Source organism: Diceros bicornis, chromosome 39 (genome assembly GCF_020826845.1).
Source record: "Diceros bicornis minor isolate mBicDic1 chromosome 39, mDicBic1.mat.cur, whole genome shotgun sequence".
Taxonomy (NCBI): domain Eukaryota; kingdom Metazoa; phylum Chordata; class Mammalia; order Perissodactyla; family Rhinocerotidae; genus Diceros; species Diceros bicornis.
The window spans coordinates 22710895-22736090 of NC_080778.1; the positions used below are offsets into that span (position 1 = coordinate 22710895).

The 25196-nt window shown below is 40.3% G+C and overlaps 1 protein-coding gene across 2 annotated transcripts in view; it reads right to left on the minus strand.

The window, feature by feature from the left end:
- Positions 1–1940: 1940 nt before the first annotated feature.
- ADAT2 (adenosine deaminase tRNA specific 2) overlaps positions 1941–25196 on the minus strand; it is a 31396-nt gene continuing 8140 nt past the window's right edge. The window contains exons 1-6 of one of the 2 annotated variants that reach the window (XM_058534203.1): positions 23322–24470; positions 12235–12339; positions 9514–9664; positions 8174–8280; positions 3640–3712; positions 1941–3525 (exon numbers count right to left, since the gene is read on the minus strand). In XM_058534203.1, coding sequence (XP_058390186.1) covers positions 3482–3525; positions 3640–3712; positions 8174–8280; positions 9514–9664; positions 12235–12339; positions 23322–23408 — 567 coding nt within the window. In that variant the 5' untranslated portion in view covers positions 23409–24470 and the 3' untranslated portion in view covers positions 1941–3481. Of the gene's footprint in view, positions 3526–3639; positions 3713–8173; positions 8281–9513; positions 9665–12234; positions 12340–23321; positions 24471–25196 lie in introns of those variants that run through there. The other variant, XM_058534204.1, reaches the window with a different exon arrangement.

A 25196-nucleotide genomic window follows, 5' to 3' on the forward strand; every position in this document is an offset into this window, starting at 1 on the left:
AAGTAGGGCAGGAGGGGCAGAAGGACTGTATTATTTTTAAAAATGTCAATGTCATAAAAGACAAAGAAAAGCTGTAGAAATAGTCTAGATTAAAAGAAGCTAAAGATACCCCACAACTAAATGCGATACCTGGCCCTAGGATGGATCCAGTATTGCTGGGGGGGTGGAGGAAATTCTCTAAAGGACATTATGGGGTCAACTGACAAAACGGGAATACGAATGGCATATTAGACAAAAGTACTGTGTCCACGCTACATTTACTGCAGTCAATAACCACACTGCAATCATATAAAAGAATATCCTATGCTTAGGAAATACTGAAACATTTCAGGGTAAAGGGCCATGATGTATGTAACTTTCCACCAAATGGTTCAGAAAAACAATTATATAGAGAGAGACAGACAGACAGAGAGAAGATAATAAAGAGAGAGCAAATGATAAAGCTAAAGGCGTAAAATGTTAACAGTAGGTTTAACGAATAAGGGATACACGGGTATTTTTGCAACTTTTCTGTAAGTCTGAAATTATCTCCAAATAGAGTTTAAAGAAAAATTAACAGTTCTTGCCTACATTGGAGTTCTTGGCCCTATTTTCTCTCTATGATATTCCAAATACAACACAGGAAGAGATGCTTGTGCCAAGTAACAAAAAAGTGCAAAGATATTTTAACATGATCTTTTATCAGTGATTGAAGGCTGCCAAAGCGTAACATACCACCCATTCTCAGCAGAGACCGTTGCAAAAACCAGCAAACACTGGATGCAACTTAGATGCAATGACTTCCCACTAACTTCTCTAAACAGGGCTGTGATTCTAAAACCTGTTTGCATCTCACAACTTGCAGAATTATCTCATACACAAAACAAGTCTCTCAGCCAGTCTCTTAGGCACTACTAGTATCAATCAATTGGATTCAATGTTTTGAACTGGAGCATCTTAACATTTTAAGCCATGTCTCAGTAATTGGAGAATATGGTCCTCAGGAAGCAAGATCACCTCATCATATGTCCACAACTCTCACCACTACTTCGAAACTGCTGTCAGAATCCCACAGCCTTAATGTCTATGACCCCACAATGGTCGTGTATCAGCCCTGGAGGGGCTGAGCTCCAGCTTGCAATACTCTGTCTAAACTGATTTTCCCCCAAAGCAATGGAGGGAACCGTGCCCAAGACCAAAAATTTAGAAGAGACTTTTCTGTAAGTCAATCACTGGACAGAAAATCAAAAAGGTCATAACCAAAATTAAAATTTTCAGCCATGCTTAGGAATTAGGAAATACTTAGCCATTCTCCAAAACACAGCCAAGACAGAACATATGTATATATATATTTTTTAATTTTATTTATTTATTTTCCCCCAAAGCCCCAGTAGATAGTGTCTGTCATAGCTGCATATCCTTCTAGTTGCTGTATGTGGGACGCGGCCCCAGCATGGCCGGAGAAGCGGTGTGTCGGTGCTCGCCCAGGATCCGAACCCGAGCCATCAGCAGCAGAGCGCGCGCACCCAACCGCTAAGCCACGGGGCCGGCCCAGAACATATGTATATTGATAAGTCTTTTCTATTTATAGTTTTATATTCTTCTCTATTTATAGTTTTATTATTTTCTTGATCCTTTTAGTAGTGACTATTGCTGGGTTAAAATACATATAACTATTGTTGGCTTTGGCTTTTTATCCTAGATATTCTCCTTATTATTCACTTTTCTCCAAATTTCAATCAATAATTTTACTTAACAAACATTTATCAAAAACCTACTTGGCATAAGATGCTTAGCCAGCCTTCCTGGGGGCTACTCTCCAGAGGATCAGGATTCCAGGTACCTTGTCTACAAATAATCCCCGAGAAAATGATCTGAGGACAATGAGTGCAATGAAGTCTGCTTGCAGAAAAGCATAAGGAGTCAGAAATGAATTATGACCAACTGCAAAAAGGAATAAACTAGTCAAAGCACTAAAATTTAATGAGAAGATAATTTTGAAAGTAGGTGAAATCGAAGAGAAGGTACACGTTAACATTATTATAGATTTAAAATCATGCACATTCTTCGCCATAAAACTTCTCAAATGCACTTAAAAACACACGTACAAAACCCAGCAATTACAAACCCTCTGAAGCATGTAACTGTGATTAGCTGCTACTCTCAGCAATATAAAAATACTTTCACCACAATTACATTCCAGCCTGTAATGTAATTCAAAACAAACAAGTCAGAGACATCGCTCAAACAGCAGAATCAACAAATACAGATGCTTTGCATCAAGCAAATGAATCCACTGAAGAAATGCAACGGAGAAGGAGCTGCCCTCCTGGGCCCGGAGCTGGGCTTCTGGTGGAACGGCGAGGCCCCCTTCTGGGCAGACGCGGTGCACCCAGCGCGGCTCTGCAAAGCAGCACTTTGCTCAGAGCTAACTAACCCTTTCTGCCGTCAGTAAGCAGGAGTATCTGGGACTCCCTGCTGTGGATACCCTTTCCAGGGTTGCATTCACATTTTTAAATTTTAGATTTTAAATTCTAAATCTGGATTTTTAGAAAAATAAATAACTGTATTTGATTCCAGATTAAACTAACCATCCTATTTAATTCTGCAACCAGCATTCCCACCACCCTTTGCCCTGTTCTTTCCTTTTGCCATAATTCTCACCACGCTCTGACACACTGTGTAATCTATTCTGTTTATTATCGGTCTCCCCTGCTAGGACAGAAGCTCCACTACTGCAGGATTCTTTGTTTTGTTCACTGATTTGATGAACAAGCAGAGCCTGGCACAGCATACTCACTAACATAGAAGGAATTGTCCCATTTATGCTTTTATCTTTTATTTTCAAGACTATTTGTCTTCAAAGAAGGCATAAATAAATTTTATTATAGCAATATGCTGTAATTTAAAAATGGCACTTAAGCACTTGTTTTAAAAGTATGCATTTTCTCTAAATGCTTTATAAAAGCAAAAAGTCTGTTCTAAGAACCATGTAATCATGGTCTGTATGTATATAATTCATATACAACTTCCAAGGAAGTCACAGGCCCCCAACACCCCGAAGAACACAGTGGCTGCAAAGAATGAAGAATTCGATTCTGAAATACCAGGCCGGGAGCAGGTGTCTGCAGCGTGCCACACTCCAGCCCAGACACACGCCAGGTAACTGGGTCTGGGGGCACCTTCTCTGAAAGCCAGCACTTTCCTGCACTGGGCATAATGGTTTTGGCAGGAAGTGCATGCACAGCTTACTAATTTCTAAAACCTCAATCTTTCATTTTTCCCATTCTTAAAATGTTCTTTCAGTGTGTGGAAAAGCTCATAGTTTTTTACAACTGTCAGACTTTTTAAAAAGTGCTAATTTGTACCCTTAACAGAGCAAATGATGAGAGACCATTTTCCCACGGGTTAAGGACAATATAGAAACATGTGATTCAACAACGTCAACAGCTTTCAGTCCAAGAATGTCATCCAGGGGCATCGGACTTTCATCAGAACAAGTTCAGGATTTCTGACATTCCTTTTTCCGAACCTTTGATTTTGGTGCTGTGAAAAGAAGAGAAAAGAAAAGGAGAAAATGAAGAGCTAAGCCCATGTCAGACTCTCTTCCTACTGACTTGTTTTAAGTGACGTGCACTGTATACAGTAGGGGAAACTGACCGTTTGGATTTTCCTGTTTGTAGAAGGTCTTTAACATCTCCACTGCTTCCTCGGCCCGATATCCAGGAACGCACTGATGAAATGAGAAAGTGGAGAATGAACACAGGCCTATGAAAATGCGTGTTGTATCCCATAAAAACAGCAATACACACATAATTATGTAAACATATCTCAGATACCTTTAATACACTTTGTGCATATTAATAACGTGGGTAAGGTAGTATACTGCCAAACGAACAGAAGTATGGCCTCAATCAGACATCAATCTCAATCAACTAATTATGATTTCTCAATCAACTACTACTGAAGTTACTAGCTACGTGATCTTGGGTAAGATAGTTAAACTCTCTATGCCTGAGCCTCCTCATATGTAAAATGTAGGTAATTATAGCAAATAACCCAGAAGGATTTTGTGAGGATTAAACGAGATTAAATAAAATAACATCTGTTCAGTACCTGACATTATAAGTGCTCATTAAGCATTAGCTCTTTTTACCAGCTGTTATTTTCTGATGGCCCACTAGGTGTCTAATGCTATAGAGCTAGGGTTGGCAGTCCACAGCCACAAATGGTCAGCTGAGAATGGTTTTTCTATTTCTAAAGGATTGTTAAAGAAAAAAGAAGAGGGGCCGGCCCCGTGGCTTAGCGGTTAAGTGCGCACGCTCCGCTACTGGCGGCCCAGGTTCGGATCCCGGGGGCACACCGATGCACCGCTTCTCCGACCATGCTGAGGCCGCGTCCCACATACAACAACTAGAAGGATGTGCAACTACGACATACAGCTATCTACTGGGGCTTTGGGGGAAAAAAAAAGGAGGAGGATTGGCAATAGATGTCAGCTCAGGGCCGGTCTTCCTCAGCAAAAAGAGGAGGATTAGCAGGGATGTTAGCTCAGGGCTGATCTTCCTCACAAAAAAAAAAAAAAAGTAACTGCTGGGAGTTTGGTAGAGCTATTAAAAAAAAAGAAAAAAGAAAAGAAAAAAGAAGAATATGTGACAGACATGAATGGCTCACAAAGACTAAAACATGTAGTATCAGGCTCTTTTCAGAAAAAATTTGTCGATTCTTACTATAGAGGATTTTTTTGTAAGTGTTCAGTTCGTTCTATCTTTGGTATCTAACTGGAAAGAAGAGATCAACACATGAAAGAATAAGAAATTGTGATAACAGTAAGGAGATGAAACTTGACCTTGCCTTAATGATAGAGAATACTGAGAGACTGAGCAGAGCGTTTCAGGGAACAAGTAAGAATAGGCTTGGGTTGTGCGTAAGCTCGGGGGCGGGTGATTATTAAGAGAGTCTAAGGAAAGAAATTAAAGAGAGAAAATGAAGTCAAATATCTAGGGCTCTGAAGGCTTGTCACAGGAGTTTGGACTTGAAACACTGCACCCTTCTGAGGTGCGTGAAATGATGCAATGAACGGAGAATCCAGGGAAGCATGTCCAGAAGCAGGGCACAGGAGAGGAAGGAGTCAGCGAGCACCACCTCAGGGGCCTGGTGAACTGGCCACTCTGGGCCGCTGCTCAGAGCGAGTCTCCTTTCTCTTGTGCCCCCACTCGGCCCTTGCCTAGGCCTACAAAGCCTGCATAAACCTTCCCCATCAAAACAAATAACCTTCTACGAGTTCGATGCTTTTAGGTTCCACATATAAGTGAGATCATACAGTATTTGTCTTTCTCTGACTTATTACACTTGGCATAATGCCATCAAGGTCCATCCATGTTGTCACAAATGCCAGGATTTCCTTCTTTTTTTACGGCCGAACAATATTCCACTGTGTGTGTACATACCAAATTTTCCTTATAGAAGCGGAGAGTAGAATGGTGGCTGCCAGGGATGGAGGCGGCGGGGGGGAAATGGGGAGACACTGGCCAAAGGGTACAAACTTTTAGTTATAAGAGGAATAAGTTCCAGGAATCTAAGGTACAGCATGGTGACGACAGTTAATAATACCATATTGTACACTTGAAAGTCGCTATGAGAGTAGAGCTTAAATATTCTCACCATAACAACACCATCACCACAATGGTAATTATGTGAGGTGAAGGATGTGTTAAATAACCTCATTTTGGTAAACATTTCACAATATATACAAGTATCAAATCATCACGTTGTACACCTTAAACTTACAGTGTTCTACGTCAATTATATCTCAATAAAGCTGGGAAAACAAAACAATAACCTTCCTTCTACCCTGCCCCCCAGGCAAGCTGCTCCCCTGCTTCTCCGTGAGAACATTCCAGAATCATGGCCGTCACTTCTGTTGCTCTCATTTCCTTCTTAACCCCATCCTCGCTGGCTTGTGCTCCCAGGACTCCAGGGAAGCTGCCCTCTCAGACACCCCAAGGGCCCCTGTCGACCAAACACTGGTCTCCTCTCCGTCCTCCTCAGCTCTCTGCAGTTGTGGAGACTGCTCACTCTACGTGCTTCTCTTCAGAACTCTCTCCTCCCTTGGCTTCTCAATACTTCAGCGTGCTAACCAACGTTGGTCACTCCCCTTCTCTTCCTGCCGTGTTAATGTTCCTGTTCCCCAGGGATCCTACCTCTCCTCTGGCTCTCTCACAAGCACCCATGTGCACGAAGTGCTCTCCTCTCATGTGGAGTTAGAACCACGCTTCTCAGCCTTAGTTGATCAGCAGAATCACTTGGGAGCTCTCTAGAAAAATACTAATGTTCCCGTCCCACCCCGACCGCCTTCTGATTCAGTTGGTCTAGGTTGGAGACTGAGCACAGGCATTCATAAAGGCTCTCCAGGTGATTCTAACTCTCAGGGATGAGAACCACTGACTTACAGGTGGAGATGGAAACTTCATCTCTCTAAGATACCAGGATAATCTTCTCAAGTATTCATCACAGCTACAAATTTGTGGTTTTAATAAAAAGCACACATTCTTATTAAAATAAATTTTAAAACACAGAGCAGGTAAGTATTATACATTAATCACCATCTTCTTTGAAAAGAATAGTTCTGTAGGTCTCCTCTGTAAACCTTCATGCTGCTTATAACATAGTATTAAAAGAATCTGTAATTCTGCAATACGAAAACAGCCTCCCACCTCCTACAAACCCCTACCCGACCCAGCCAAACAAAGGAAGAAAACACAGCATCCAGAAGCCTGGGGTATCAATGTTTTCTTTAGAATCACAAAACACTTAAAAAACAATTTGGCATCAAGTCTGGAGATATGGCTTCAAACCATGGCCATTCATATCAATGGAGCCAATGGAGCCAGGTAGACACACTGCAAATGAACTCACATTTTGGTTCAGCCAGATCAACTCTGTGCAGAGATGTGCAGGAGAGGGCTGTGTTTGTACACTCAACGTCACTGACATGTTGGACAGGAATGTTCCACCCATGTCTGTAGCCCAGGCCTCATCTTTGTTCTGCCCGGAAGTTTTGAGAAATTCTTTAGGTCTTTCTCATAAATGAAGTACAGAGTCAGCAATTCACTTGCAAAGAGTTATGAAAGTAAAATTTAAGCCACTAATAGAAGGGATTGGAAAAGTCAAATCACTTTGCAGGTTTTTTAATGATCAAGCTAAGTGTATCGTTGACTCTCCATCACTCTACTACAATTTCCTTTCTGATGTGATGTTAAAGGTCATCTATTCTCAAATGTACAGGAGTTGTGAGGAAAGCCAATGTTCAGCTGGGAAAACTCAAAATAGAATGTTTTCCAAAACTTGTTCTCAGTGGGATTCAGCCAAATTTAGCCCTTCATAGGTAGTGAATATTCTCCTAAGAATATCCGAGGTCTCTGAAGCTAACTGCCCACCACGTCCAGCGTTTGTTAAATCCTTTTCTTTTTAAAGCATAATACTTTTAGGATTAACCTTACATCTTGGAGAGAAAAACAATCAAACTGGTTTATGGAAACTGGTATGAGTCTACTGGCCAAACTCTGAAATATAAATTTCTACGGCTCATAGCCTTAAACATAAAAACTTTGGGAGAAGTGGCAAGATTAAAGGGAAAGTAGAATTTCTAAGAGAACATGAAAGAAATGTGGATCTTTGGGTCTGCGGGAAATTTCAACATTAAAAAGGAAGGAAAAAATTAATGAAAATACAGGTATTGGTTGCTAGACAACAAAAACAGTACATGGCAATTAAGCAAAATGATTGAATGTGTGCAAAAATAATGTGTTCACCATAAATAGCATCTACTGTCACTGACAGAGGCCAGGCTTCACACGAAATTGGTACAGCATGCAGCAGGGGACACTCATTGAGTGGAAACACCAAGAGTGGTAGTGTCTTCAAACATACCTGAAGCCGTGGGTGAAGACTGTCAGCAGATACCTCGGAAAGCTGGGGACTCTCCTTCAGGAGAGAGTCTGTTAATTTCCACCTGGAAATGATTACCTGTCGTCTTCTACTGCAGCATAAATGAACCTGACCAGAGGATATGAGGGTCTGTCTGGTTCTAGCACGGCTTTTTGGTATACTGAGCACATGCTAACTCTTCCCAAGCCCATAATGAGATTGAAGTAATTAGAAAGAAAGAAAAAGCATAAGCTGGTCACATTACCTGAAAAGGTCTCCCAGTATTCGGTAAGTCAGCAGAGGCGATGTTTAGAACAGAGCCACAACCACCAAATCGTTCATTCTGACAGCCATATACAACCAGTGGAATTTATAAGAAAGAATTAAGGTCCCGCAGAGAACGTGCCGTTCCCGTGTGTATTGTGACAAAACCAGGGTAAGTTTATACCAGCCATCCTGGAGAAAAAACTCATGATACTCTTAAAAATAATTAAGCTTAGGCTTAGTCCTAAAAATCATACAACCCAGTTACACAAAAGAAAGAGGTTTAAAGGATTTAGAAATTAACATCTCGCAATTGCAAGGAGAATAAAAAGTGAATATGTAGTTGGTAAATGTTCACTGTTTGCTCACTCTGGTCTTTCCTAAATCATTTTTTTGGAATTGTTAGAGAATTGGAGCCAGAAAAAAGGCAGGAATTTAATCCATGAATTTTCATCTTTTCATAATAACAGATTGTTCCCTGTTCTTTCCCCAAATCAAGTATAACCTGTGGCCCAACACAAAACACACTAAAACTGAGCCACTCTGTTAGGCAGGAAGGGAGAGAATTCTAAGTCGACCATAACTCCCTTCTTTATAGAGCGTATATGTTATACTCAAAATCCCCTGTCTTATTTTTAAAGTGATAAAACTATTCACACATACACAGCAAAATAAGTACATAGAAAATATGCAACTACGAAACTGAGTTTTTGAATTATCAAATGAAAGATCTTTAGAAACTAACTTGCTGCACTCACTGTGTCACTTACTCTGAAAGACACAATTCAGAGAGCTGTAACTTGGTCAATTTCCCATTTATTTACAATGATAATATTATAAATTATTTGCTTACTTTGTATTTACTCCTGACTTAAAATTTTTCCTACATTACCATAGATGTTCATAGCAAAAATAAACAAATAAAAACACAAAAACAGAGAAAGAAAATTTTTAAATCACCTATAATCTATTATCCAAAGGCAAAACTGGGGTGCACAGTCTTCAGATCTTTTCCTATGTACACTGTTTTATAACCTACTTTAACTTCATTTACGATTTTGCTTTAAAGAACAGTTTAAGTTAGTTCTAAGCTTTTCTTTCTCTAGCTTATTTGTTTAATAGTTATATGTTTGCTGAATAAAAATAAAGAAGTAATTTAATTATTCAAAAATCTTTCCTAAAAATTTTTTTGGCCATGGGATATTGTATTTTATAACGTGGACCTCCTATAATTTGTTTCATAAATCTCTGTTTTCATATATTAGAAACAGGTCATGTGTTGGGCCATGTTCACGTCCATGGGAAGGGTATAGGACGTTAGCCCAGGAAGCCAAAGGATACTCATCAGGCGGAGAGCAGCCGCGCACATGACACAGGGCTCCACGGTGACGTACAGCACGGTGTGCTCAAACACTTCAGAAGGACTCTTGCCACTCCGATGACACCAATCTAGGGCCTGATCGATGGCCACCATTTCTGCATGTCGAGTAGCCTGAAAAGAGAGAGGTGCTCACAGTGACATTGTTTGCTACGTGTAACTGCATTTTACAAATATGAAAAATATGTATTTTTTTCATGGGCCTATAGTTCCTGCCAACATTTCAACGAGTAAAGGCTTTAGGACACCCTTAGCAACTGACAAGGTATTTCCCAATTCAAGTACCATAACTTCACCAATGAAAGACACCTAATCTGAGATGCCGTACGAATTATCCTATATTTTCAGCTAAGGACCATAGGGGATACTCTCTCAATTAAAATGCCATAGAGAAGACAAGTCTTGCAAAAAAAAAAAAACGTGAATCTACGTTTCTGAATATTTTAGGGGAGGCTTGAAATTTCCATAAGCCTGTGCTCCAGTTTCTAATGTGTTTTCAAGGCCATCACTGACCTCACTCTTGGCAAATCTGTCTTTAGTTTACCAGAATGTCATCACTTACACTTTCTTTGGGACGAGATTTTATATACCGGCAGACCCTAGAGAGAAGCAGAGATTCGGTGTGGGTCTCAGAGACCTCCTGGGAGGCAGCAGAGCATAGGAGAAATCACACAGTATTTGGAATCAACCACTTATATTTGAATCCTGACAACGACATTCCTAATTATGTGACTTGGGCAAGTTACATAACTTCTCCAAGCCTTGATTTCCCCACATGTATGTAAAATGGGATTGACTGGAATCTACATCTCAAAGCAATCTGAATCACATGAAGCATCACACCACATAATGCTATACATGTACTCTGCTATGCAATAACTATTTATGATATCCATGATAATCACATTCGTCAACAAATTTACACTGAGTGCTATGTACAAGCCACTGTGCTAAATTCCATGTGGGATAAAAAGTCTCTGTTCTCAACACACATCAAATCTGGTGGGGCAAACAGAAAGGTGTTCCTTTACCTGTGACAGAGCAGAGTGTGAAAATTGCTGGCACAGCGACCCAAGGTGCCATGGAATCCAGAGCCAGGTGGAGGCGATGCTCCAGAATTATAAACTCAGAGCTGGAATGTACTTTAGAGAAGAGGTTCCCAACCCTGGCTGCATTCCAGAACCAACTGGGGAGCTTAAAGAAAAAAAGTTCCCCCAACTTGAGTGCTTTTAAAAGATCAGATTCAGAATTCCTGAATCAAATCTCCCCATAGTTCTCAATAAATAATTGTTGAAGTGAATCATCTCAATCAGCTTCCTCTTTTACCGCTGAGAACCAGAAGCTAAGACAAGTCAGGACGTATTAAAGACACACAGCTGGGAGAGGTGATGGTGGTGATGACAGGGGGTGAGGGTGGTTTCAGAGCCAAAAACAGGACTCAGGGAGCTTCATGTGGAGTCAAGAGTCTTTCTATACCGTGTTTATGGGGTAATCTGCTATAGGACACAGAATACCAAAATCAATCCAGGTTAATTTCAAGGTAGAAAAGAAACCCAGATCACTGGGAGGTTAGATGGATGTTGTTAGGATGTTCAAAGTTCTCACATCAAAGATACCGCACCAGGCCACAAAATACAAATAGGAGATATGACAATTACTTAAAACACAGAATTCCACTCCCAAATAAGTGTCTGTATATTCACTAATTGCCGTATTATGCTGATTACTTATCTCACAAGTTTTTTGATATCCACATAATAATGGCTTTGTGAATCTGGGTTCCTACTTTGCATGTTCTTCCCTAAATCTCAGTCTTCTTTTTGATAGATGTGATGGATGAACTTTTAAGTCCACACAGCACCAGCCCAACACCAGCTTGTTCTCTGGCTCCCAAGATCGCATGATAAGACCCAAGTCTGTGTGAGTGGTGTTTCGGTTATAAGCTATCCTTGAGGCCACCTAGTGCTTCTGAGAACCATAAAATTTGATACTTCGTTTATACTTACTGTGACACACTGTTGTGACACCATGTTTAAGAAGTGTTGCCTTAATTCACGAACTTCTCAACCTAACCACAATAAATTAAAAGTCACACAAGCTACTAAAGTGTACATACTACACGTAAGTACAGAGTCAGCAGGAGGTGGAGACTTTATTCCATTGAATTATCTGATGTAGGAATAGTTTCCTTTATACAATCCTTTTCTATCTCCAAAATTATAAATTGAGGGTGATTTTTTAATTTACTAGGAGGAACATATTATTTAAAGGTAGTAAAGAATGCCATACAAGTTAAATTGACGTGTTTTATAAAGTGGAATTTTCATATACTAGATTTGCTTATAATGGAGATAGACTCAGTTGTTCCATACTGACACTCTGATGTAATAAAATCCCCTCTTGGGTTTTACTCAAGTGTTAAAGTGAAACTCCATGAAATAGAAAATTAGCCCCAAAGACTTTATTGCTTCATTAAATTTTTCTGAATTTTCCAAATTTAAAAAAAATCAACACGTATCACTTTTATAATCAGAAAAGAAGGCATTCAAAAAAAGAGATGTTTAGGGAAACTACCTTTCCATTGATACCTACGGGCCTCGACACAGACCCATCTTCTGTGGTAAATTCACTCCACGCCCACCATCACTGCCGATGTTTGCAATTATACTATTCGACTCACATACATTTTTGGTTTGATTAACTTCATTTCTTCCCTTCCCCACAACTTCATTGTTGTAGACCATAAGGCAGCCAACAGGAACTTCAGTATTTTCTAAGGCTTCTTTGGCCTGAAAGACAAAGTAGAAAGTCGAAGACATATGTTCAGTCCTTGAAAAGACTCATAGGAAAGAAACGGATGCAGCATCAGCAGGCTAGACATGTGTAAACACCAGAACAAAGAAATGCAGCTAAGCTTTCCCTTTTCTCAAATACAGTTCACTGGTTAGTGCCTTGTTCTCTGTCGTGTCCATAATGAGGGAGACTCAGGAACAAATCCCCTTGAGTATGTCCTGAGCCCCCTGATTTCTTCTTCTCATCGGAAGCAGAGGCGATCAAAAGACTGTTATTGACTCTTGTTCCTAAACTGTTAGGGTCTATGGACCTTTTCAGAGAGTATATACACCTGCAAAGAGGCAGAATAAATAACATTTATAAGTTCTTTATTAAAATTCTTTCCTTGTGGAAATTCTATTTGTTTAAATTTTTTTTGTTTCTCTAAAAATGATAGGAAACATCCCTCCACAGTTCCAACAGCACAAAGGTGACCAGACTGGATGTCTCCCTGTGCCCCAAATTCCCACTCTAAGTGACAGAATAAAAGTTTAGGAGCACTCTATATAAAAATGGCACCACCACGTTGAAGAACATGTTGGAAGTTTCTTTAAAAAGTAAACATGTATATAGCCTATGCATAAATTCTACTCCTAAGTATCTATTTAACAGCAGGGAATATATGTCCATTAAAAAAACCTTGAAAAAGAATGTTCATAATAGTCAAAATCTGGAAACAGCACAGGTGTCCATCAACAAAAGAATGGATAAACAAACTGTGGCATATTCACAAGTGGAATACTACTCAGCAATAAAAAGGAACATAATACTTATACACACACAGCATGGAAGAATCTCAGACACACTGGGTAAAGGAAGTCACATCCTATGTGATCCCCTTCATGGGAAGTCCCAGAATAGACAAAACTAAACTACAATGATAGAAACTGGAACAGTGGTTGCTTTGTGGAAGGGGATGTGTAGATTGATTGGAAAAGGAACAAGGAAATTTTCTGGGGTGATGAAAATTTTATCTTGAAAAGGGTGCTGGTTACACAGACGTTTGCATCATTCAAAACTGAATGAACGTTGTATTTAAGACCTGTGCTTGACACTGTGTGGAAAGTATACTTGAACTGGAAAATATAAAGGAGAAAAATAAGTTTAGGAACACTTCCACCACCACCGTCCCAGGAATGGCAAATCAATTATTATATTCACAGGCAAATCAATTATTATATTCACAGAGCCTCCCCTCTATCACCAGCTGTCCATTTTTCTTCTAGCCCTGTGGCTGAGTGAACCCCAGCAGCTCTGGGGCCCAGGATGGTTAAAGAACACTCCTTCGGGCGGGGAGCAGAAGCAGGAGGCTATATCTGGGTGCTCCCTGACCCTGCTGCTGAGAGAAAGGAAAGGAAGCACGTAGCCGTTGGACTAGTATACGATCATTTCCATCTCACAGTAGTCCAAGTACAGCTGTATCTAGACAGACACGGCATGTCTTATTTCGGCAGGCCTGAAGACACTCTGGAAGACTACATTCCCATTTAGGTATTTACACACACCACAGGGCAAACAGAGTGCAAAGTTGAAGGCACTGCTGAAAACACTGTGCTCCATCCCCTGCACAGCCTCTTACTCCCAGTAACACCGTATTTATAGCAGCAATAACTTCCTACCATAATGCTAACACAGGTTCCTTAGCTACTTGAACCATGCTCGACGGACACTTAACTTCTCACGTAGCCAATAGAGGTGAATGGAGAAGCACGTAGTGGTAGCAAACTGCACCTCTCCTTTCTCCTCCGGGGTGGTGGGATAGAGCTGGGCATGGAGAGATATGAGGAGATAGTATCTGAAGCAATAAGACTGCATTCTTCAGGCCCGTGTCATGAACTACCCATAGGCGAGTTCTGTCTGAGTTCTGTAAAAATGGTTAAAGCACGCCCAGTTTATGCACAGTTCAAAAGAAGAGTTCCAACGTTTGGTGAATATATACAAATAAATATACAAATGCACCATAAGCTACTATGGAAAAGAAAACCAGGAGGACAGACAGCCGGGGAGGATGGCGATGCTAAGTACCAGTGCAGTTAAGGCAATCATCACACTAAGAAGGTTATTTAAAACAAGCTTAGGATTATATACAACCCCAGGGACACACAAGAGATAAATCATTTATTCATCCAACAAATATTTGTCGAGGATCTTGAGATAGGGAAGTTATCTTAGATTATTCAGGTGGCTCTAATTGCAACCACAAGTGTCCTTATAAGAGAGAGGCAGAGAGAGAGTTTTGAAGATGCTACACTGTTGGCTTTGAAGATGGAGGAAGGGGCCATGAGCCAAGCAAGGAATGCTGCTCTAGAAGCTGGAAAAGGCAAGGAAATGTAGTCTCCTCTAGAGCCTCCAGAGGGCGCAGAGCCCTGCTGACATTGTTTCTGGCCAAGTGAAACTGATTTGAGACTCCTGGCCGCCAGAACTCTTAAGAGGATAAACCTGTGCTGTTTTTTGGGTTTTTTTTTTTTTTTTTTTTTTTTTTTTTTATAATTTTTTATTTTATTTATTTTTTGCCTCAAAGCCCCAGCAGACAGTTGCATGTCACAGCTGCACATCCTTCCAGTTGCTGTATGTGGGACGCGGCCTCAGCATGGCCGGAGAAGCGGTGTGTCGGTGCGCGCCCGGGATCCGAACCAGGGCCGCCAGTAGCAAAGCGCACGCACTTAACCACTAAGCCACCAGACCGGTCCAACCTGTACTGTTTTAAGCCACCAAGTTTGTGCTAATTTGTTACAGAAGCCATAGGAAATTAACACACCTTGTAAAGAGGAAGAAAAGATAAGCTATAACTGGAAAAAAATATTTGCAAACCACACATCCAACAAAAGTCTGGAATCTAGACTATATAAAGAACCCTCAAAGCTCAACAGCAAAAAAAACAAACAATCCCATTAGAAAATGGGCAAAAGATATGAACAGACATTTCACCAAAGGGGACATACAGATGGCAAATAAGTACAAGAAAGGATATACACATCATTAGTCATTAGGGAAATGCAAATTAAAACCACAATGAGCTATCACTACACACCTATCAGAATGGCTAAAAAAGAAGTAAAAACACCACATGCTGGCAAGGCTGAGGGGAAACAGGATCACTTATACACTGCTGGTAGGAATGTAAAATGGTACAGCCTCTCTGGAAAATAGTTTCTTGAAAAGCTAAACATGCAGTTAACATATGACCCAGCAATTGTACTCTTGGGCATTTACCCAGGAAAATGAAAACTTACGCTCATACAATACATAAGTTCATATACAGACACAAATGTTCACAGGAGTTTTAGTCATAATAGCCAAAAACTGGAAATGACCCAAATGTCCTTCAACAGGTGAACGGTTACACAAACTGTAGTACATCCATGCCATGGAAAACTACACAGCAGCAAAAAGAATGAGCAATTGACTGACTCAACCACTTTGATGGATCTCCAGGGAATTACATTGAATGAAAGAAAAACAATCCCAAAAGGTTATGCATTCACGTATGTAACATTCCTGGATGACAAAATTAAAGGTATGGAAAGCAGATTAGTGGCTGCCAGGGTTTACGGTTTGGCAGAGGATGGCGGCTATGCAGGGGTAGCGTAAGAGAGCCTTGTGGTGATGGAGCAGTTCTGGTGGTGATGAAACAAAACTAAACATGTGACAAAACTGCATAGAACTACAAATACACACACACACACATGCACACACACACAAGTGCATATACAGCTGCTGAGACCTGAATAAGCTCTGCAGATTGCATCAATGTCATTTTCCCGGTTTTGATACTTCACTATAGTTACATAAGATGTTAGCATTGGAGGAAACTGGGTGAAGGGTATATGGGCCTTCCTGTATACTTTTTGGGAACTTCCTAGAATCTATAATTATTTCAAATGAAAAGTTAAAAACACATAAAGGTGTTGTAAACAAGAAGTATCTTACGATGGGGATTAAAAAGAGATGTCTATTGAGGTAGGAGGAAAACCAAGAGTGTCTGGTGTTATGGAAGACTTGAGAAAAATATTGGGCCAAGAAAGAAGGGTCAGTGATGCAGAGGCAATTTGGGTGAAATGGTAGAAATGAAAACCAGTGGCTTAAAGAGTGCCTTATCTATAGGGCAAATTTCTGGTTTCTACCTATTACAACAGACTGTTATGTCCACAACTCAAGTGTTCTGATTCTGAGCTTGCAAATAATAAAAGCTTACAACTTACTGGAAAACTTGCTTTGAAGGAGTGATGTCAGCATCATGGCGGAGTGAGATGTTCCCTTTGTCTCTCCCCTCTAAGCTACAACTAATGACATCTATTAACCAACAGAGGATTCCCTACACAACACAACAGGATGCCTGAGAGATCCATGTAGCTATACATCTGAAGGTGGGTGGACCAGACCCCTGGGAAGCAGCAGAACTAAGGGAGGAACCCCTCCTCCTCCCTGGCAGCAACAATACAGGTCTCAGATCCTCACACAGTGGCTGGGCGACTGTGAGTGGAGGCAGGGGCAGCCCAGCTCACACAAGAAAGCTTTCAGAGTGGTAGCCTGGCCCATGGGTGCTCCCACCTATCGCAGCGGCCCTGCCCACACGAACGCTCCCCACCAAGTGGCGGTGGCTCAGCCTGTGCAGACACTCCACCTGCCTAGCACAGCAGCCCAACCAGACCAACCCACCAAGCGCAGCGCCTGGCCCACATGAAGATGCCCCACCTGCACAAGCAGAACCCACCCAGTGAGTGCAGCAGCACAACTGCGACCTGCCCACCTAGCCCAGTGGCCCCACCCATGCCAACATGACTTGCAAAGCAGCTGCCACCAGCCTGAATGAATGCAGAGTGGCTCAACTAGCACAGTGACGAGTAGACAGGGTGAGAACAGAAAATACAGTCCCTGCCCACCCCCCCAGAGGTGGCAGGTGGAATCTGGGACCAGATACTACCACAAACATACTGGCAAAGGATCAATTCATCAAACACCAGGAAGAACTACAGTAACACTGCAGAACAGAAGGAAAATGGCAACTCTCCAGAAACCAAACCAGAAGTCACAGATTACAATCTAAATGACAGAGAATTCAAAATAGCCATCATAAAGAAACTCAACAAGTTACAAGAAAACACAGGAAGTTCAATATGCTTAGGAATAAAATTAATGAACAGAAGGAGTACTTCACCAAAGAGACTGAAGCCCTGAAAAAAGCCATACATATATTCTGGATATGAAGAACACAATTAATGAGATAAAAAATAATGTAGAAAGCATAAAAAATAGAGCAGATCTTATGGAGGAGAGAATTAGTGACCTGGAAGATAGAAATCGAGAAATGCTTCAGGTGGAGGAGGAGAAGGAACTAAGATTTTTTTAAAAAATGAAGAAAGTCTTCAAGAAATATCTGACTCAGTTAGGAAAAGTAACATAAGGATTATAGGTATCCCAGAGGGAGAAAACAGGGAGAAAGGAGCCGAGAGCTTGTTCAAAGAAATAATAGCTGAGAACTTCCCAAATCTGGGAAAAGAACTGGACAAGCAAGTACATGAAGCCAACAGAATTCTTAATTACACCAATGCAAAAAGACCTTTTCTAAGGCATCTAGTATTAAAACTGGTAAAGGTCAATGACAAAGAAAAAATATTACGGGCAGCAAGATAGAAGGAAATAAACTACAAAGGAACTCCTACCAGGCTTTCAGCAGATTTCTTTAAAGAAACTTTAAAGGCTAGGAGAGAATAGAATGATATATTAAAAATACTGAAAGACAAAAATTATCAGCCAAGAATACTCTAATGAGCAAAATTATTCTTCAGAGATGACAGAGAAATAAAAGCTTTCCCAGATAAACAAAAGCTCAGGGAGTTCATCACCACTAGGCCTCCCTTACAAGAAGTGATGAAGCAAGCTCTCCTACCTGAAACAAAAAGGTAAAGATGTGCAAAGCTTTCAGCAAGGAGATAAATACACAGACAAAATCTGAAAATTGCAGCTCTCTATCAGAATAGGTTTGCAAAGAATTATAACATAAAAGATACAGGGAAAGAAAGCATCAAAAATAAATATAAACCCTTCAATTTAGTCACAAACACATAACACAAAAAAAGAATAATTTGTGACAGCAGTAACACAGAAGGGGAAGAGGAAAGGGATGGAACCTGCTTAGGCTAATGGAGATAAGAGGCTATCAGAAAATGGACTATCTTATCAGGATATTTTCTACAAACCTCATGGTAACCACTAAACAAAAAATCAGAGCAGAGTCACAAATCATATATAAAGAGAAAATCAGCACAGACAACCACCAAACTGAAATGCCAGTCAGAAATATAAGGGAAAGGAAACAATGGAAATGTAGAACAACTGGAAAACAAGAGATGAAATGGCAGTATTAAGCCCTCATATATCGGTAACCACTCTAAATGTAAATGGATTGAATTCTCCAATCAAAAGACACAGAGTGGCTGGATGGATTAAAAAGCAAGACCCAACAGTATGCTGCCTCCAGGAAACACATCTCAGCTCTAAACACAAACATAGGCTCAGAGTGAAAGGATGGAAGATGATACTTCAAGCAAATGGCAAGCAAAGAAAGCAGGTGCAGCCATACTTACATCAGACAAAGCAGATTTCAAGATAAAAAAGATAATAAGAGACAAAGAGGGACAGTATATAATGAGGGACATTCCACCAAGAGGACATAACACTTATGAATATATATGCACCTAACACAGGAGCACCAAAGTACCTAAGGCAACTATTAAGAAACCTAAAAGGAGATATTAACAACAACACAATAATAGTAGGGGACTTTAACACCCCACTGTCATCAATGGATAAATCATCCAGACAGAAAGTCAACAAGGAAACAATGGCCTTAAATGAAACACCAGACCAGATGGACTTAATAGATATATATAGAACATTCCACATCCCAAAACACCAGAACATACATTCTTCTCAAGGGCACATGGAACATTCTCAAGGATAGACCATATGTTGGGAAACAAGGCAAGCCTCAATAAATTTAAGAAGATTGAAATCATATCAAGCATCTTTTCTGACCACAATGCTATGAAACTAGAAATCAACTACAAGAAAAAAGCTGGGAAAGTGACAAAGATGCGATGACTAAACAGTATGCTACTGAACAACCATTAGATCAATGAAGAAATCAAAGGAGAAATCAAAAAATACCTGGAGACAAATGAAAATGAAAACACAACATACCAACTCTCATGGGATGCAGCAAAAGCGGTTCTAAGAGGGAAATTTATAGCAGTACAGGCCTACCTCAACTAACAAGAAAAATCTCAAATAAGTAATCTTAAACTATGCCTAACAGAACTAGGAAAAGAAGAACAAACAAAGCCCAAAGTCAGCAGGAGGCGAATAATAAAAATTAGAGCAGAAATAAATGAAATAGAGACTAAAAAAACAATAGAAAGGATCAATGAAACTAAAGAGTTGATTCTTTGAGAAGATAAACAAAATTGACAAACTTTTAGCCAGACTCACTAAAAAAAGAGAAAAGCCTCAAATAAATAAAATTAGAAATGAAAGTGGAGAAATTACAATGGATTCTATAGAAATACAAAGGATTATAAGAGAATACTATAAAAAACTATATGCCAACAAATTGGATAACCAAGAAGAAACAGATAAATTCTTGGAATCATCCAACCTCCCAAAACTGAATCAAGAAGAAAGAGAGGGCCAGCTCTGGTGGCCTAGTGGTTAAGTTCGGCATGCTCTGCTTTGGTAGCCCAGGTTCGGTTCCTGGGCGTGGACCTACCACTCACCTGTCAGTGGCCATGCTGTGGCAGCGGCTCACATTAAAAAAAAAGGGGGAAGACTGGCAACAGATGTTAGCTCAGGGCTAATCTTCCTTAGCAAAAAAAAAATAAGAAGAAGAAGAAGAAATAGAGAACCTGAATAGAAAAATCACAAGTAAAGAGATTGAAACAGTAATTGAAAAACTCCCAAAAAACAAAAATCCAGGACCAGATGGCTTCTCTGGAGAATTCTACCAAAGATTCAAAGATTTAATACCTATCCTTCTCAAATTATACTGATACATTGAGGTTGGGATGCTTCCTAACTCATTCTACGGGGCCAAAATTACCCTGATACCAAAATGAGACAAGGACAACACAAAGCAGGAAAATTGCAGGCCAATATCGCTGATGAATATAGATGCAACAGTCCTCAACAAAATATCGGCAAATCAAATACAGCAATACATTAAAAGGATCATACACCATGATCAAGTGGGATTTATTTCAGGGATGCAGGGATGGCTCAACATCCACAAATCAATCAACGTGATACACCACATTAACAAAATGAGAAATAAATATCACATGATCAACTCAATAGATGCAGACAAAGAATCTGACAAGATCCAACATCCATTTATGATAAAAACTCTCAATAAAATGGGTATAGAAGGAAAGCAACTCAAGGTCATCTATGACAAACCCACAGCCAACAACACACTTAACAGTGAAAAACTGAAAGTCGTCCCTCTGAGAACAGGAACAAGAAAAGGGTATCCACTCTTGCCACTCTTATTCAATGTAGTACTAGAAGTTTTGGCCAGAGCAATTAGGTAAGAAAAAGAAATAAAAGGGATCCAAATTGGAAAGAAAGAAGTAAAACTCTCATTGCTTGCAGATGACATGATTCTATACATAGCAAACCCTAAAGAATCCACCATAAAACTATTAGAAATAATCAACAACTACAGCAAAGTTGCAGGATACAAAATCAACATACAAAAATCAGTTGCATTTGTAGATACTAATAATGAACTAGGAGAAAGAGAAGTGAAATCCCATTTACACTCACAACAAAAAGAATAAAATATCTAGGAATAAATTTAAACAAGGAGGTTAAAGACCTATACACTGAAAACTATAAGACATTATTGAAAGAAATCAAAGAATTATTGAAAGAAATGGAAAGATATTCTATGCTCATGGATGGGAAGAATAAACATAGTTAAAATGTCCATATTACTAAAGCAATCTGCAGATTCAATGCAATCTCAATCAGAATCCGAATGACATTCTTCATGTAAATAGAACAAAGAATCCTAAAATTTATATGGGGCAACAAAAGACCCCAAATAGCCAAAGCAATCCTGAGAGAAAAGAACAAAGCTGGAGGCATCACAATCCCTGACTTCAAAACATACTACAAAGCTATAGTAATCAAAACAGCATGGTACTGGCACAAAAACAGACACACAGATCAATGGAACAGAATCAAAAGCCCAGAAATAAAACTACACATCTACGGACAGCTAATCTTCAACAAAGAAGCCAAGAACATACTATGGCGAAAGGAAAGTCTCTTCAATAAATGGTATTGGGAAAACTGGACAGCCATGTGCAAAAGAACAAAAGCAGACCATTGTCTTATATCACACACAAAAATTAACTCAAAATGGATTAAAGACGTGAATGTAAGACCTGAAGCCATAAAACTATAAGAAAATATAGGCAGTACACTCTTTGACATCGGTCTTAGCAGTATCTTTTTGAATACCATGTCTACTCAGGCAAGGGAAACAAAAGAAAAAATAAACAAATGGGACTACATCAGACTAAAAAAGCTTCTGCAAGGCAAAGGAAACCATGAACAAAACAACACGACAAACCACCAACTGGGAGAAAATATTTACAAATCATATATCCAATAAGTGGTTAATTTCCAAAATATATAAAGAACTTATACAACTCAACCACGAAAAAACAAAAAACCTAATCAAAAAATGGGCAGAGGAGGGCCAGCCCAGTGGTGCAAGAGGTTAAGTGCGCACGCTCCGCTGCGGCGGCCCGGAGTTCACCGGTTCAGATCCCAGGCGCGCACCGACGCACTGCTTGTCAAGCCATGCTGTGGCGGCGTCCCATATAAAAGTGGAGGAAGATGGGCACGGATGTTAGCCCAGGGCCAGTCTTCCTCAACAAAGAAAAAAGAGGAGGATTGGCAGATGTTAGCATAGGGCTGATCTCCTCACAAAAAAAAAAAAAAAAATGGGCAGAGGATATGAACAGACATCTTCCCAAAGAAGAAATACAGATGGCCTACAGGCAAATGAAAAGATGTTCTACATCACTAATTATTAGGGAAATGCAAATCAAAATTACAATGAGATATCACCTTACACCCATTAGAATGGCTATAATTAACAAGAAATAACAAATGTTGGAGAGGATGTGGAGAAAAGGGAACCCTCATACACTGCTGGTAGGAATGCAAATTATGGAAAACAGTATGGAGATTTCTCAAAAATTTAAAAATTGAAATACCATATGATCCAGCTATTCCACTACTGGGTATTTATCCAAAGAACACGAAATCAACACTTCAAAGAGATTTATGCACCCCTATGTTCATTGCAGCCTTATTCACAATAGCCAAGATGTGGAAGCAACCCAAGTGCCCATCAACAGATGAATGGATAAAGAAGATGTGGTATATATATACAATGGACTACTACTCAGCCGTAAAAAACAACAAAATCATGCCATCTGCAATAACATGGATGGACTCTGAGGGTATTATGCTAAGCGAAATGAGTCAGACAGAGAAAGACAAACACTGTAGATTTCACTCATATGTGGAAGATAAACACATGGATAACAAGAACAGATTATTGGTTACTAGAGGGGAAGGGGGCGGGGGGAGGGCAAAAGGAGTAAAGGGGCACATATTTATGGTGACGGATAAAAACTAGACTACTGGTGGTGAGCACAATACAGTCTATACAGAAACTGATATATAATAATGTACAACTGAAATTACACAATGTTATAAGCCAATATGACCTCAATAAAATAATTAAATAAATTTTAAAAACCTTACTTTGCCCCAGAACCATTTTATCCCTTTGTAAGTATTAACTCATCTAGTTCACACCCTCTGAGATAGGTTCAGTGATCTTCCCCATATTACTTACGAGGAGATGGAGACACGGGGAGGTTATGGAATTTGCCCACGTGAGAGGCTGGGACTGAAGCCCAGGCATCTGGCTCCATTTAATCATTTGTTCAACAAATATTTGTGGGGCGCCTACCAGGTGCCAGGTTCCTGGGCGCTCTGCCACTGCTCTGCCTCTAATTTCCACTCCAGTCACCACTGATCAGCTACTTTATCAGTGTTTGGGTTCGAAGTAGGTCAAGTTCAAGGGACAAAAGGAGCAGGAACACTTAGCAAGAGAGTGAGCCACTGTAAGTTTAAGGATAAAAACACTGCAAGAGAATAAACAAATGGGGAGGCCATGCGAAAGGATGTTCTATAAAACTATCTCCTGAAGAACTCTATGCATGTAAAAGAGACTCCAAGACCAAGAGGAAAGAAACTAGGGGGCAGGGGGGAGGGAGAACCACGTTGCCCAGTGGGGTCCCCGCCCTGACCCGTTCACCTGGAAGACGGCTGGGCCATGCTGCAGAGGCAGCCGCAGCCTCTCCCCACGCAGGCCTCCAGGTGACTGGGCTTGTGCCTTTCATTCTTCCCTTTAGATTTTCTCTTGTTCCTTCCGGCAAATGGATCTCCTTTTACTCTATTTCCCACCTCTCAATCTTATCTTCCTATTTACTTAAAGTAACTTGGTATTTGTGAAATGCCTTTGACTGCTAAATTAGAGAGAAAAATACATGTAATGGGAGTATTTAAAAAGGGCAAATAACGTTTCTGATGAGGGATGGCCTAGCCTGCCACGCTGAGGGTGAGTGGGGGAGCAATTGGAACGCTGAGTTAGGGAGGAGGTAGTGAGAACAACCCAACAGCCCACAGAGGTGAGTTTAGGTAAAATCTTTTTCAATAAAAAAAAAAAATGTGTGTGTATATATATGTACATAAAATATATGTGCATATATGTATATATAAAATGTATATATTTGCTTTGCTATCAAGTTCAAAACAGATTTCATTAAGCTGGAAACAATTTTCAATCCGCCCCATCTCCAACGCTCCCACCAACTCTTCTGTCAAGTCTGATCATTTCTTTATGAATGCAAAAGAGCTCAGGCAAAAGGGGTCTCAAATGTGTGCAGCTAAGTTTTTAACTATCTCATCTTTCTGGAAAGAGGCCAAGACTCAGTTACTACTGAAAATGGCAACTTGGTCTTCCAGAAATTAACAAAGTATCAACTTTCAAAACCGAAGAATGCAATCTCCCTTCTTCCCAGCCCAAAACCGGTCTCCACTTTGTCTTTAAATGCCGTTTCTTTTGCTCTAGTCTGGGCCTGTCGATACGGATAATGACAACTCCAGGATGAAGGAGGCTTTGTAGGGTCTCTGAAGCCATCACTCCTATAAACGACTTTCTAGTGATGCGGTGGTAAAAGGCGGGGAGAGTGGGGACACACTGCAGTTTGCACAGCCTCTTGATGAGTCCCCAGATATATTTCCTAGCAAAGAAAAAAAAAATTAGGGGAAAAGACAATTTAGCCAGAACAACTCTTAGGTAGAAAATAACAGTATCCAAAAGGTTAAACTACACCACAACTGTGACTCCTTATGACCCTCAGAAGCTGTTTTCCTTGAGAGCCTCTCAACTTCCACTCAACCTCCCCAACAGCCAGCTGAACCAGCCGAACTTTTCTTTCTTCTTGTAGGTCCTTGGGTCTTAACCTTTTCGGAGTCAAAACCCCCTTTGAGAATCTGAGGAGAGTTATGGACTCTCAAGTGAAAAAGGCACATGTACATAATATTTGTCTATATGGTATCAGAGGTTATAGATCCCCCTAAAACCTGGGCCCCAGGTTAGGGAGCCCTGTTCTCAACAGCCAACTGGATCACTTCTAACCCAAGACAAAGTCCTCATTTCTTT